Source organism: Scophthalmus maximus, chromosome 3 (assembly GCF_022379125.1).
Source record: "Scophthalmus maximus strain ysfricsl-2021 chromosome 3, ASM2237912v1, whole genome shotgun sequence".
Classification (NCBI taxonomy): Eukaryota; Metazoa; Chordata; class Actinopteri; order Pleuronectiformes; family Scophthalmidae; genus Scophthalmus; species Scophthalmus maximus.
In genome coordinates this window covers 5,193,214-5,206,362 of record NC_061517.1, presented here as the reverse complement: position 1 = coordinate 5,206,362, position 13,149 = coordinate 5,193,214, and the positions used below count along the sequence as shown (strand labels likewise).

The 13,149-nt window shown below is 47.3% G+C and overlaps 1 protein-coding gene across 4 annotated transcripts; it reads left to right on the top strand.

Annotated features, from left to right (window-relative positions):
• The first annotated feature begins 114 nt into the window (after positions 1 to 114).
• itih6 (inter-alpha-trypsin inhibitor heavy chain family member 6) lies at positions 115 to 11,728 on the top strand. 4 transcript variants are annotated; one of them, XM_035646007.2, is made up of 16 exons: positions 115 to 722; positions 1,516 to 1,551; positions 2,665 to 2,819; positions 4,488 to 4,598; positions 4,699 to 4,946; positions 5,158 to 5,327; positions 5,429 to 5,545; positions 5,666 to 5,837; positions 5,956 to 7,593; positions 7,708 to 7,740; positions 8,555 to 8,602; positions 8,733 to 8,762; positions 8,897 to 8,941; positions 9,036 to 9,149; positions 9,247 to 9,624; positions 10,612 to 11,728. In XM_035646007.2, the coding sequence occupies exons 1-16, from the start codon at positions 606 to 608 to the stop codon at positions 10,875 to 10,877; spliced, it is 3,678 nt and encodes a 1,225-aa protein (XP_035501900.2). In that variant the 5' UTR covers positions 115 to 605; the 3' UTR covers positions 10,878 to 11,728. The 4 variants fall into 4 exon arrangements, with proteins under 4 accessions (XP_035501900.2, XP_035501899.2, XP_035501901.2 ...); XM_035646006.2 differs by having other exon boundaries at positions 8,846 to 8,941; XM_035646008.2 differs by lacking the exon at positions 8,897 to 8,941.
• The last annotated feature ends 1,421 nt before the right edge of the window (positions 11,729 to 13,149 follow it).

Sequence of the window (13,149 nt, the reverse complement as noted above, 5' to 3'; positions counted from 1 at the left end):
GAATTAGAACAAATGACTTCGCCCCTCCCCAACAGACCAAAGGCACTGTTCCTCTCTTGTTCGTAACGGGCCCTTCTTTGAAAGATCACTGAAGGGGAAATGGAAAAACTCTGGACTGGAGACAGTTCCAGGAGGAGGAGGTTGTTGTTATGGTAGCGGGGTCCTTTCCCCTCAGACAGTCGAGCAGGGGTTAATAATGATCCCTCATCTCTCACGAACCCTTGGGTGGCAGCAGTCCGCGAAATGTCCAGTTGGGTATGTTGCGAGAACACGGGGCGGGGGATGCGCGCAACTTTCTGACTGAACTTTCGGGTTTTTTTTCCTCCTCTCACATCACCTGGCAGTTGTTTACCTCTGATTATCACAACCCATATTTTTGTCGTTGTGTGTGTGTGTGTGTGTGTGAGTGTGTAGAGGAGCTGTGCGTAAACCACGCCGAGGTGAGGGAGGGGAGAGACTGCCCCCTCGGAAAAAAACCCCCCAAAACATAGATTGCGTAAAATGTGAGGCGTGTGCGCACTTGGCGCAGCGTCCCGCTGGACACGAGCTGCCTCGTTGCGCTTCCACTTCTGGAGCATTACACATTTTTCGGGGGGGGAATCATCATGGACGCGATCAGCAACGTAAGAATCCAGCGCGTGCTGGTTTTCTTCACCTTCTGTGCGCACGGGGGACTGTCGGCGGATTACGACGCACACCTTGGAGCAAATCTTCTTTTACAGGTGAGGATTATTATTATTAAATTTTTCTTTTTGTCTTGAATGTTTGGTTTGTGAAATCTACAAGCCATGAGACTTTTTGTCGTGGAGGGATTGGTAATCATACACAGCTTTTTATATATATATATATATATATGTATAGGTATTAAAGCATTCCTCAGTCAGCTTGTTCATATTAGAGTTATTGATCTGTAAAAATGTTGTTGTCCAACAGGCCCTTGTATAAGAGCTTCAGTTGCTCTATGACACAAGTCACACAGGAAGCATTTTTCACATTCTCCTTTTATTGATGTAAATTATATGACCCCACAAAGGGTTTCCACTCTTTAAGTCATGTGTTTATGGTAAAAAATTCCCAGCAATGACCAGGATGTGTGTGGTAATGTATTGACACAGCAGCGTGTGTGTGTGTGTGTGTGTGTGTGTGTGTGTGCAAAATTAACATTTCGAGAGACCGAGCCGTGCACCTTCGCTGGCCCTGTGTACAGTGAAAGCATTTATTTCCAGTTCCACTTCCCCTCCATTCATGAATGGCTTTGATTCAGGCTCCTTTGACACACACACAAAAATCTTGACCCAACCCTCACACAGTCAGATTGAGGAGATTACTAGAAAACAAAAGCACAGAAAAAAATTGGAGTCACTTTGACCAAATTCTGGCACCAAGGGAAACGGTATTTTTTGAGCACCGGAGCGTCACCGTGTGTTTTGAACCCCTCTTAAATGTTTCTTATCAAAACTTCTATACAGAACCAGCCATGTGCTTGACTGACTTGTGTCCTTGCTTCTTTTCCAGAGAGCAAAACGTCAAAGCAAACCCACAAAACCAGTGGTAAGTTTGACTGGTTATATATGTATGTGTTATGTATTATAGTGCCAAAATGCCAAATATTCAAATTATTGATTATTTGCCAGAGATTACTGTGTAATTGTTCAATGTTCACAGGATGTATAGTGCATGTAAAGGTGAGGAAAAAGGTCATAGCTGGAAAAAACTTTGGGTTCAAGCACCAGCACCATATTGATAATTACAAGGTAAAGTATTATGACTATACTTACACAGGGACAACAGGGCCAATACAATACAAATTCAGGATGTTTACACAAATTTCTTTGGGAAATTGCATTTTATGCAATAATATTTCTTAAGTTTCTTAATATTATCAGCATATTCTTTTCACCTTGCATTAGCCGTAGAACAGAACATTTGGCCTCATTATAGGAGTGTGCCTACAGCTATGACCTAAAATATTTTATAATTGAATAGGTTATGCGGTATATTAAAATGAATTATGTTTTTTTTAAACTAATTTTAACTGTAGGTTGTTGTAAAAGGACATACATATACTGTGTGTCATGCTTCCCTGTTGATTTCCTAATTACTCAATAATTTCCCAATATGTTAGTAAGGTAAGTAAGGATCATCACTTCTCATGTATTCCTCATAACAGTAACTTGTGCACTATAATCTAAAGCCTTCCTGCTTTTATCATAAAAAAGCATTTCCATGTGATTGTAGAGATATAGAATGAGCATAGCTACACATACAATATCGATAAGCTGGGCACTTTGTTCCTGGTCTTGCTTCACAGACGGGGAAACAGCCTCCAACGCCTCTCAGGGTGTCATCAGTGGCTCCACTGTGGTTTCCCCTCAGTTTGCTGCGGCGGTAACTGCGAAGCAGCGCCCCTCAAAACGTATACAGTCATTCAGATTTAGCAGAAACCACACGGCTTTTCCTAAATACCAGCGAGCTGGAGGGGCTGATGTGGCTCTTTTCCTCCTCCTCCTCCTCCTCCTCTTCCGGCCCGTCGCCTCGTCCTGCGGCCGTTTGGCCGGCGCTGACCTCGGGGGTTCTGGTCGCAGCAGGCGCCACGCGTTTGTGAATCTTATCTCCTATGAATCCTCAACTTAGACTCAGACATGCATTTTGTGGTGTTACTAGCTGAAGGTGACCGACTACCATGTCAGGTGTTCAGTGGTGTCCCGCTACGCCGTTACCACCGTCCAGAGTTCAGTGTGGAACCAGCTCCCCATCGTCAAGGAAGCGGCCTTCGAGGTGGACCTGCCCTCCTCTGCCTTCATCTCCAACTTCACCATGTAAGTCAGTCCTGCATTATCTTTTTCTTATTATATGATCTGACTGTATTTCCAGCACTTCCCGTACTTTCTCCATGTATTCATCCGTGTGTTGTTTTCCATTTTCTTTACCTCCAATCTCTAACGTCACTGTAAAAGTCAGGACAGGCCACCAGTCATCGTAGGGACTTTATCGAAATGAGCGCTCAGGTGTCCACGCCCACCGCGTATTGAAGTTGGCAGGTAAATATTAGATCTTGCCTGGCGAAATAACATTTCTCTGCGATAGAGCGAGAGGCTGAAATAAGTCAAAGTAATGTTCTTGTCGACGGTCAAGGTCCAGAAATAAAACTTCAGAGGGAATTATGTAAGAAAACCACAATTCCAATCCCGGAGTAGATGCATAAAAAAGAGCGTTTTTGGGAACCGCTTTCCTTTAAAAAAAAAAGGGGGGGGGGGGGGGGGGGGGAGCTAAATATAAACAAAACAAACAAGTCAACATTGCAGGCCAAACAGCGACGCCGGAGCTGGATTCGGGAGCGGAAGCAGGTCAGGAGGAGGGGGAAGCTGAGGGCAGATGAATACCAGGCTTTGTAGATGCGAGTCAGAAGTTGAATCGAGAAAATGACAGGAGTTTGCCCAAGTCCCCCTTTTTCTCCCCCGCACAGTTTACAAAGGCACCAGGCCAGTTGAGATATGCCACACACACACACACACACACACACACACACACACACACACACACACACACACACGCACACACACAGACGGCTGCACCTACTACATGTGTGCAGACTCATGCAGGCCTTTTTAAAGCCAAATTCCCCCCCCCCCCCCCCCCCCCCCCCCCCCCCCCCCCCCCCCCCCCCCCGCCACATCTCTCCTTCACCCGTACGTATTTCCGCCCGTGTTCGGTCGTCTGCACATCACCAAATACCCAGAGAGGAGAGGGGAGGGGAGGGGAGGAGAAAAAAAAGCTGTGGCAAGTTTCTTTGGCATATCTGTGTGTGAAAACTAAGAAGTCTGTGTTCTGTGTGTAGCTCACTGATGCACAGCCTTCCTTTACCCCCTCAGCCGGCCGCACACATTAGTACAAGCGCCTCCATTTTCCACCCGCCGCTCTCTCATGCCATTCTGCTGTGCCTCAAACAAGAGCCGGCTTCACGTCTGTGGGTTTGTTTGAGTTAGTTTTTTCCCCCTCTTTGGATATGTTTGCTCAAAGGACCCTGACCTTAATTTAGCACCCTGTCACATGACATGAGTGGTCAACCAAAAGTCGGGGACGTGTGCTTGTTTGAACCGGATCCCATTTTGAGCGCCGGGGGGTTTGTTGGGATTGTGGCGGGGCGTGGCGCAGAGCGGCACTGCCCCCGCAGCATCATCGGCACGCGAGGCCTGCCCTCATCAACGCTGTTTTTAGAGGGAAATTACTCTTTTCCACTTAACCTCTTAATGACCCCCCTCCTCCCCTCCGCACGGTGCGGACTCCCGTCCGTAAGCACGCGCGCTTGCGTGTTTGTGAAGCCGCTTTGTGATAGTCGTGGAAAATACAGGGAGCAAAAATAAAGCCGCGGTGCGCAAAAGCAACTAAATGCAGCCCGGGCGTGTGTTCCGACCGAGATATAATCTGGCCACTGTGAGTCGCACAGAGAGCCATTTCTTCCTCCTCTTTTCCTCTATGCCCATCAGCACCTCTAATGGCAAGGTGTATGTGGCCCAGGTGAAGGAAAGAGCTGCTGCCAGGAAAATATACGACGCCGCTAAGAAGCAAGGGAAAACCGCTGGACTCGTCGCCACCAAGTCAGTCGAAGTCTCAGTCCGTTTTAAAACCTTTTAGTCGCCGCAGAGTGAAAAAATGTCACCAATCTTCACGCGTATAATGTGCAATGTTCTACTGCAGAGAGAGGGAGGTGGAGAAGTTCCGCGTGGCGGTGAGCGTGCCACCGGGAGCTCGGATGTCCTTCTCGCTGTCCTACGAGGAGCTGCTGCCCCGGCGACTCGGCCGCTACGAGCTCAGCCTGGCTCTGAGGCCCGGACAGGCCGTGCACAACCTGACGTTAGACGTAGGGATAACAGAGCGGACGGGCATCACTTTCGTCAAAGTCCTCCCCCTCAAGACGACCCGGCTGCTCTCCAACACGGCGAAAGGTAAAAATCTGTTATGACAGGTCGAGTTATAGAGGAGACGGTTGAGAAGCTTTAGAAATGAAGAAAAAGCTCTCATGGAAACTCAACCAGAGGAACAATTTCACTTCATTTGCAAGTTACAACGTCTTGTCATCATTGTAAGGCTACCAGGCAACCAGATTCAAGCCGACGTTCACTTCTACTACGTACATTGACCGTCTTTGTGCTGCAGGCGATGCCGGCGCCCCTGCCTCCACTCACGTTGAGCGCAGCGCCGGTTGCGCTCGAGTTCGCTACAGTCCCACTCTGCAGCAGCAGAGCAGCGTCTCGTCCAAGGGTCTCGACGCAGACTTCATCATCCAGTACGACGTGGACCTCAGAGACCTCATGGGTGACGTCCAGGTCGGCGGCACATTTCAATTTTTTGGCAAGTTTGTCAAATTCAAAAATTGGGTGTTGGATTTGCTACAACCTTTGCTTTTTCTACTTTTGCTCTCTCGCAGGTGTATGACGGCTACTTTGTGCATTACTTTGCACCCAGAGGGCTTCCCGTGGTCCCTAAGGATGTTATATTCGTCATTGACATCAGCGGCTCGATGATAGGCACCAAGATAAAACAGGTAAAGTGGACAAACACCCTTTGGCGAAACCTTGTGGACCTCCCAACACGAAGGAGACATGAAGCTCTAAGATGAGGAAAAATGAAATGCCACATTTTTATTGATCATTTCTGTCAGTAGACCAAGCAGGCCATGAGCACCATCCTCGGGGACCTTCGAGAGGGAGACCACTTCAACATCATCACCTTCTCAGACAAGGTCCACACCTGGAGGAAAGGACGAACTGTGCGGGCGACTCGGCAGAACGTGCGAGACGCCAAAGACTATGTGAAGAGAATTATCGCCGAAGGATGTGAGTCCAAGTGTGATATTGTCACCGCAGTAAGTTGACCGCTGACTTTCTACTGAGTGTGGCTGCGCTTCACATTTAACACTGATTGTCACCCGTTGTTTCTCTCCCCTTTCCTCAGGGACCAACATCAACGCAGCCCTGCTCTCAGCGGCCCAGCTCGTCAATCCTCCGCCCTTTGGCTCGTCCAACCACCACTCAGCTCGTCGTGTACCTCTGGTGATCTTCCTCACCGACGGGGAAGCCACCATCGGAGTGACAGCCGGTGACACCATCCTCAGTAACGCCAAAAGTGCTCTCGGCTCGGCCTCTCTCTTTGGCCTCGCCTTCGGAGACGATGCGGACTTCCTGCTCCTGAAACGCCTGGCTCTGGACAACCGAGGCGTAGCGAGGATGGTGTACGAGGACGCGGACGCAGCTCTGCAGCTGAAGGGCTTCTACGATGAAGTGGCCAGCCCGTTGCTCTCGGACATCCAGCTGTCCTACCTGGACGATCAGGCGTTTGACATCACCCGCTCCCTGTTCCCGAACTACTTCCAAGGCTCCGAGTTGGTTGTGGCTGGCAGGGTTAAGCAAGGGGTCAAAGATTTGAAGGTGTCAGTGTCCGCCACCGATTCAAAGCAACGTGTCAATATGGAGAATGATGTGTTGATTTCCCAGGCGAAGGGGAACGAGAGTGCAGATTCACTGGACTGCTCAGGTGCTTTAGAAGGCGTCTCGAGCTTTGTGCATCGTCTCTGGGCGTATTACACCATCAAAGAGCTGCTGCTGGCCAAACTGAACACCACGGACCCTGCAAGTCAGAGGTTACTGGCAGACAAGGCCACAAATCTCTCCCTCAAATACAACTTTGTCACACCAGTCACTTCTTTGGTTGTGGTTAAGCCGGATTCGGACGAAGCAGCTCAGACTCCGACCACTGCAGAGCCCGTCACAGCAGCCACTATAACCACAACAGCAACGACTACGGCTACTACTACTACGACTACTGCCACGACCAAACTATCAGCTGGTGGTGCGGCAAAGAAGCACAGCGCGCCGGCTCACTCCAGGCCCAACAAGATAAAACCAGACCCTCCTCAGCCTCCTCCAAGTCCACCACAAACTCGAAAAAGCTCACCACCAACTTCTACAGCAAGGACACCGTCCAAGAAAACAACCACGACCTCGAGTCCCACCACCGTCAAAACGGCCCCAGCACCGTTATCTGGTAAAAAATCCACTCCCTCCCAGAATGATTCCAAAACTGCCTCTCCTCCTCCTGCCGGAAGAATGTCCACGTCTCTGCTTAATGCGCTCAAAACAGCGCCGCCGCCTGCACCCGGAAAAGTCTCCACCCACCAGCCCCACGCCGTGAAAACCACCGCTCCCTCGACGCCAACGTCCACCACCACCACACCGCCGCCGAGTTCAGTCAGAAGCAACCCCGCGCCCCTGCCCGGCAGACATCTTACCCCACAGCCCAGCACGGCGAGGGCCGCGCTCCCTCCTCTCAAAGTGACAGCGCCCCCCGCGGAGGCGGAGGGGAACGCCAGCACATCTGCTCCAGATGCTCCTGTAGTCAGCGCCCCCCTGCCTGAGCTGTCCCCTCCGCTCGCCTCTCCTTCATCCCCGGCACCAGCTGCGGAAGGCAACAGCACAGACGCTGGCGTCGACGCCGACCTCACAGACCGAATCGCCACCCTGCTGTCGGCGACCTTCGCTCCCATGCCCGGGGTGACAGACGGGCCACGACTGTGGGAGGCAGCAGGGCTTCTGGGTGAATTTTTATTTTGTCTAATTTGCAATCTTAGTGCCCTGAGAAGAACTGAATATTAATCGTTGCAGACTTGGAATATTTATCCCCTTGTTGTGTTTTCAATCCCTCCACCAGATGTCTCAACTTCCATTCAGATTCAGAGAAAAGGTAAAAATTCTCTACTCTACATCATCAAATCAAATCATTCTGATATAGATACATTTGAATGCAGTGATTGAAGAGGTAGTCATATAAACTATAATATAAATAAATATAATTTAGTAAAAGTGCCAATACTACGATGTAAAGATACTCAATTACAAGTAAAAGTACTGTAATTTAAACCCAAAATGAAAAGTATTAACAGTAAAAGCTATTCAAAACCATCAATACAGTATAATTTAATTTAAGTATTTTACGGTTGTAGCTGGTGTTTAAGTTAGTTTACTTACAGCCAGTTTAGTTCTGTGGTTCCCAACCTGGGGTCGGCACCCCGCAAAAGGGTCACATGATAAATCCGAAGGGTCGTGAGAAACACCTGGACAATTTTTTTAAATGATGGTCTCTCAGAAGTTCAGAGTTGACCGCTGATTTAATCTCATTAATGTGTCGCATGTTATAAGCTAATCAGGATTCTTTTCAAATGTAAAATCTATATCAGAAAACGAACTAATCGCTGTCAAGTAAATGCATCGAAGGATAAAAGCTAATTTATGTATGAAATACAGTTACATCGAGAACCTTCTAATAGAAATACTCGAGTGAAGAACCAGCAACTGAACACAGTGCTTGAGTCAATGTGCTTAAAAATCTCCCTCGCGCGTTTGAATGTCATAAAATATTCCAATAAAGCTATTAAATTACTTACCCCTTTTCTATTGAATAGATGTTGACCTTGTGGAAGGTGAGTATGATTATTAATGCTTCATATCCTTCTGTCTTCTGCCTGAACTTTTCTAATTTCCCTGAATTTATTTCCCAGACTACGACGCTACGTACGACTATGACTACGATCTCAACTATGATTCCTGTAAGCTTTAACTGTATATTATGGTATCATGTATAACATTATAATATTCTGTACTCTCGCTGCTTTTCAAACCTTCAAAATTGGAGAGGAAAAAGAATCACATCAAATACATTTTCTGACCCATTCTCAGGGGAGGATACTGCGGACACAGAATCATTCGGTAAGTATTAAGCGGCCGCATGTATTGAACAATATGTGGTTTATTGTAGCAGCTCATAATGCATGTCTAGTGCTTGTTTTCAGTGCTTGGGAGTGAGGAGGACTGTCCTTTAGTTGAATGCCTTGTGCTTTTAGAACCTCCGGCCAGACTGAGCACCGTGAAGGTCTTCTCCTCGTCAGGTTAAAAGCTTCTGCTTGTTTTTCAATCGCACCCTTAAAGGTCATTTGAATATTTTCACGTTAAAGTATTAACGCTCAGCTTTGTCTGCTATAGTCGACGGAGATCCACATTTTGTGGTGCAGCTGCCGAAGCTGCATCAGAACCTGTGTTTCACAGTCGACGGCAGAGCCGACGACGTCCTCCGACTGTTGGAGGAGCCGGAGAGAGGTGAGCATCGCAACAGTAGTTCTAATATCAGCCCACGTGTCCTTTCTTCGAGGTGCGTAACCAAAATGTGCACATGGGTTTTTCTTTTCTCCTCAAGGGATCATTGTGGATGGCCACCTGATAGGCGCCCCCTCCAAGCACGGCGTCGAAGAGCGCTCCCGGACCTACTTCGACCGCCTCACCATCTCCACGGGCGGCTCCGGTGGAGTCACCATCACCATCTCCCTGGACACCGTCGTGGTGGAAGGGGAAGGGCGGGACATCCTTCCCATCAGCCGGCAGGGATCGGTGCAGAGGCAGGGAGTGACGGTAGCCGTGGACAACCACCAGAGCTGCTGGGTTGAGCTGGCCAGGGACGTGCGCTTCCTGGTCCTGTTCCACCGCTATAAACACCCCAGTTACCTGCAGATGGCTCACCTGGGTTTTTATATCACAGACGGACGGGGGCTGTCCGCCTCCACCCAGGGCCTTCTGGGTAAGAACAGTGTTGCTCCTGATTCAACATCCTCGTGCATACAACCATTGTAAAATCCTTGATACATAATATAGAAGTATTTTGAGTATCAAAAGTAAAGTCTGACTCCTTCTCAAAAATGTATTTTAAAGAACTTACCCGATAAGTATAAGAGGAGAAATGTCATTTTAGGGGAACTGCTAACAACCTACAGTTAAAAAACAGAGTTGCTTGTAACTCGTATCATACATTTGTTTTACGACTATAAATATTAGTTACTTTTCACATTACAAGTTTATATTAAATGCATCTGTTTGTATTAATATTAAAGATTCAACCAGTGGTTTCGAAAACAAAGATTTACCCTCTAAACTTTACATACAGTTTATCTATTTGATCCTTTATTCCATAAAAGAACAAATATTAGAAGATATAAATGTGTGTGCCAAATTTAAGTTTTTTTCTTCTTTCGTTCCTAATAAATTATCTCCACCCTGAGCAGCTACAACAGTAAAATGCAACTTTACACATTGTGGCCTTAATGTAATGACACTGAAAATTACGATATGCAACTTACTTATTGATAAATAAGTACTTATTGATAATTTTGCTGATAATACTACCTACTTTTACCTATAATTTTAAATGCAGCACTCTTACTTTCAATTGAGTAGTTTCTTGCCATTTTCACCTTTTTGTATTGGTACTTTTCTGAGTACTTCTACCATCACTACAAACAAAACAGGTTGGGACTGAATATATTATAACACATTGCACTTTACAAGCTTAATGTGTTACAAGTAATGTTTTTTTGCTCTTTGGTTAAATGTCTGAAAAGTCACTGACAAATAAATGTAAAGGATTAAAAAGTAAAGTATTTCCCTAGAAGCAATGCAAAGTAAAAAAACAACGAGCTCAAAAGACAAGTATCTCGGAGTTACATTCCCCTGCAGTACTTTTGTAAATGCACGTCACGCTCCGACACCGCCGCCTGTTCTCCGCCCGCAGGCCAGTTCCAACATGCTGACATGAGCGTCACGGTGGTGAAGGATCACGCGGATGGAGCTGCTCACCGAGGCGACAACGGGGAGGGGGTTTCGGCCAGGGGCGCGCTCAGGTGGGGATCGGAGCACCTGCCGGTCACCTTGCAGGACAAGACGCTGAAAGACTCGGTGCGGAAACGCCACTCGGGCAAGTGCTGGGTGGTGCCCAAGGCGGCGGTACACAGACTCCTGGGTCATCCCTACGAGAGCTACGTGGTGGACCACGTGTGACTGCAGCCGAGTCCGCTCGGCCCCGGCGCCTCTCTGCAGGGCCACAGCGGCTATCACGGCATTGGCTATTGGACAAAGGACGAACGAGACCTGGGACACACACCGCGCGGCTGAAATGACACGTTGCCAGAGGCCCGTCAAATATTCTGTCAGGAGCAGTGGGACGCAGGTAAGAGGGAAAGTGACCTGCGAGCGGCGGAATAAAGAGGACGTGTAGTTCGACAGATTGTACTGCAGGATTATTTGGTGCTTTTCTCCTGAATTTGAATCGGACTCAAGCTCCGCGTTCTGCTGAAACACAAAAAGCGTCCGTTTCCGCCGCAGCAGTTTTGCGCTCGCTCCATCAACGCTGTTCATAACGCGAAAGATATTTATCAGATTATTCTTATATTTCATCGTTGAATGATTGATGGGCAATAGCAGATTGTTTTCCTGTCAGAATAATGTGTTCTTGTTTAAACGGTGTCATTCTGAAAGATGTATTTTCAGCACACGTGTATATAAAATACTGTTGTATGTATGTGAAGACGACCCGCTCGCTGTCGGTCACGCCCCCCGGATGCAGTGACGCGTCATCTTACAAAAAGAAAAAACACAAAAAAGAATCAGGGCATTTTTTTCCAGGTTTGCCATGTGCTTTTTATTTTTCTATCATTTCATTCATAGTTTAATTCATTTTATTTGTTACACAAGACATTAGGCATTGTTCACATACTAGTGATCAAACAAGGACAGTAAGTTTATCTACTACTCAGCCTGAACTATTTCTCTTGTCAATTTCAAGGGATATTGTCAATAGTGGTTTTCGAAGGCCAAATTGGATGGAAAATTAAAAACAGTACAACCACAAACGAGGCTTTTTGTTTTCAATAAATAAATAAAAAAGAGCGAGGACAGTATCTGATGCTGAGGAAGGCCAGGTTAAGGGAGGGCTACAAATATATCTATGCTCAAAGAGTAAACAGTGTTCAAGTTTGTTTTTTTTATCCAATAACAGAGCACACAGGGTTTTGAACGATGCACAGTGTGGAACCGTTGTGAGTACACGGCTGTGTCCATTTTGACTTCAGCTCCACGTCTGACTGTTGCTGTCATCCTTCCACCAAAACCTGTTTCTAAGGAATGCTTAATAATCACATTGAACATGATGCCACACTGGAATGATCAATAATCAAGGTAAACATAACACATGAACACAGCAAATAACAAACGGAAAACAAAACTGATAATGTCGGTGTGCATCACTTTTTAAAATCCGTTTTCGTCACATGATTAGAAACCAAACGACATTGCATGAGCGTCTGACGCTAAAAAACGCCGCCACAAGGAGAAATTCAAATAAATAGGTCATAACATTGAGACGTCGCCGCCGCCCCCGAACGCGTCAGCTTGGTTTCAGAGCTGTTGGTGGGATTGGTCGCGGTGGATGGAGCGGAATGGACCCGCTTCGGTTCTTCCCAGGAAAAAAAAAAGATCAGAGCCTCTCATTGTGTTGTCGCTGGTGTGTAATAAAGCGAAGCCGCAGATCGGTCTGGCCGTGCAAGTGGGTGTGAACTGCAGAGAGCGAAAAACGCATCTCCAGAGCAACATACACGGCCAAACTGAACCTTTCACTCTGCCAGCAAGTTTCGCCAATAACGGCACAAGCCGCGTTTGGCACAAGACTGACCTGCCTTTAAGCGCTCAAACGTTTGAATTTGACCCCAAATTTAAGGCGACAACCACATAGAAGCTTTTCTTGGTTTAATTCTTGTGGGGGGGGGGGCGGCACTTGCAACTGCGGCCTCATACTTTTGCTGCGCTTCGACGTCAGTTTATCATGAGGTTTAGTCTCCGGGGGAGTGACTCATCTCAACGATGCACAACTGAGGTTGAAACAACCGAGACACAATCTGGCGCTTTTCACTACACAAGGACGAGCTGAAATTTCAGTCTTCGATCTCCCTCAACGTCAAAGCCATCAAAAACATTCCCCGCGTACATTCTTTTCCTTCCCCTCGTGCCGCGACCTCCCGCATCCCAACGTGCTCGTTTTCATCTCTCGTTCCCAAATCTTCCAGAACGCCTCGACTCGCCTGAAGCCGGACAAATCCCCTTCCTGCCTCTTTAGCGGTCCGCCCCCCCCTTTATTCAAATGTCCAACTATGGAACACCACAGCGTCGACCTCGGCTCTGTAAACTTCATAACTTCAGCCAGTGAAATGTGCGCCAGCAAGTATATAGAAATAAAACTCTTCAATAATTTAAGATGTTAGAATGTAAGCTATTCAAA

What these genes read in the sequence shown, in the direction of transcription:
- itih6 (XM_035646006.2), top strand. Translation starts at nt 606, where the DNA reads ATGGACGCGATCAGCAACGTAAGAATCCAGCGCGTGCTGGTTTTCTTC. An exon ending in TTCATCTCCAACTTCACCAT is followed by an intron (nt 2,820 to 4,487) that starts GTAAGTCAGTCC and finishes TATGCCCATCAG; the next exon opens with CACCTCTAATGGCAAGGTGT. An exon ending in GAAGGTCTTCTCCTCGTCAG is followed by an intron (nt 8,942 to 9,035) that starts GTTAAAAGCTTC and finishes TGTCTGCTATAG; the next exon opens with TCGACGGAGATCCACATTTT.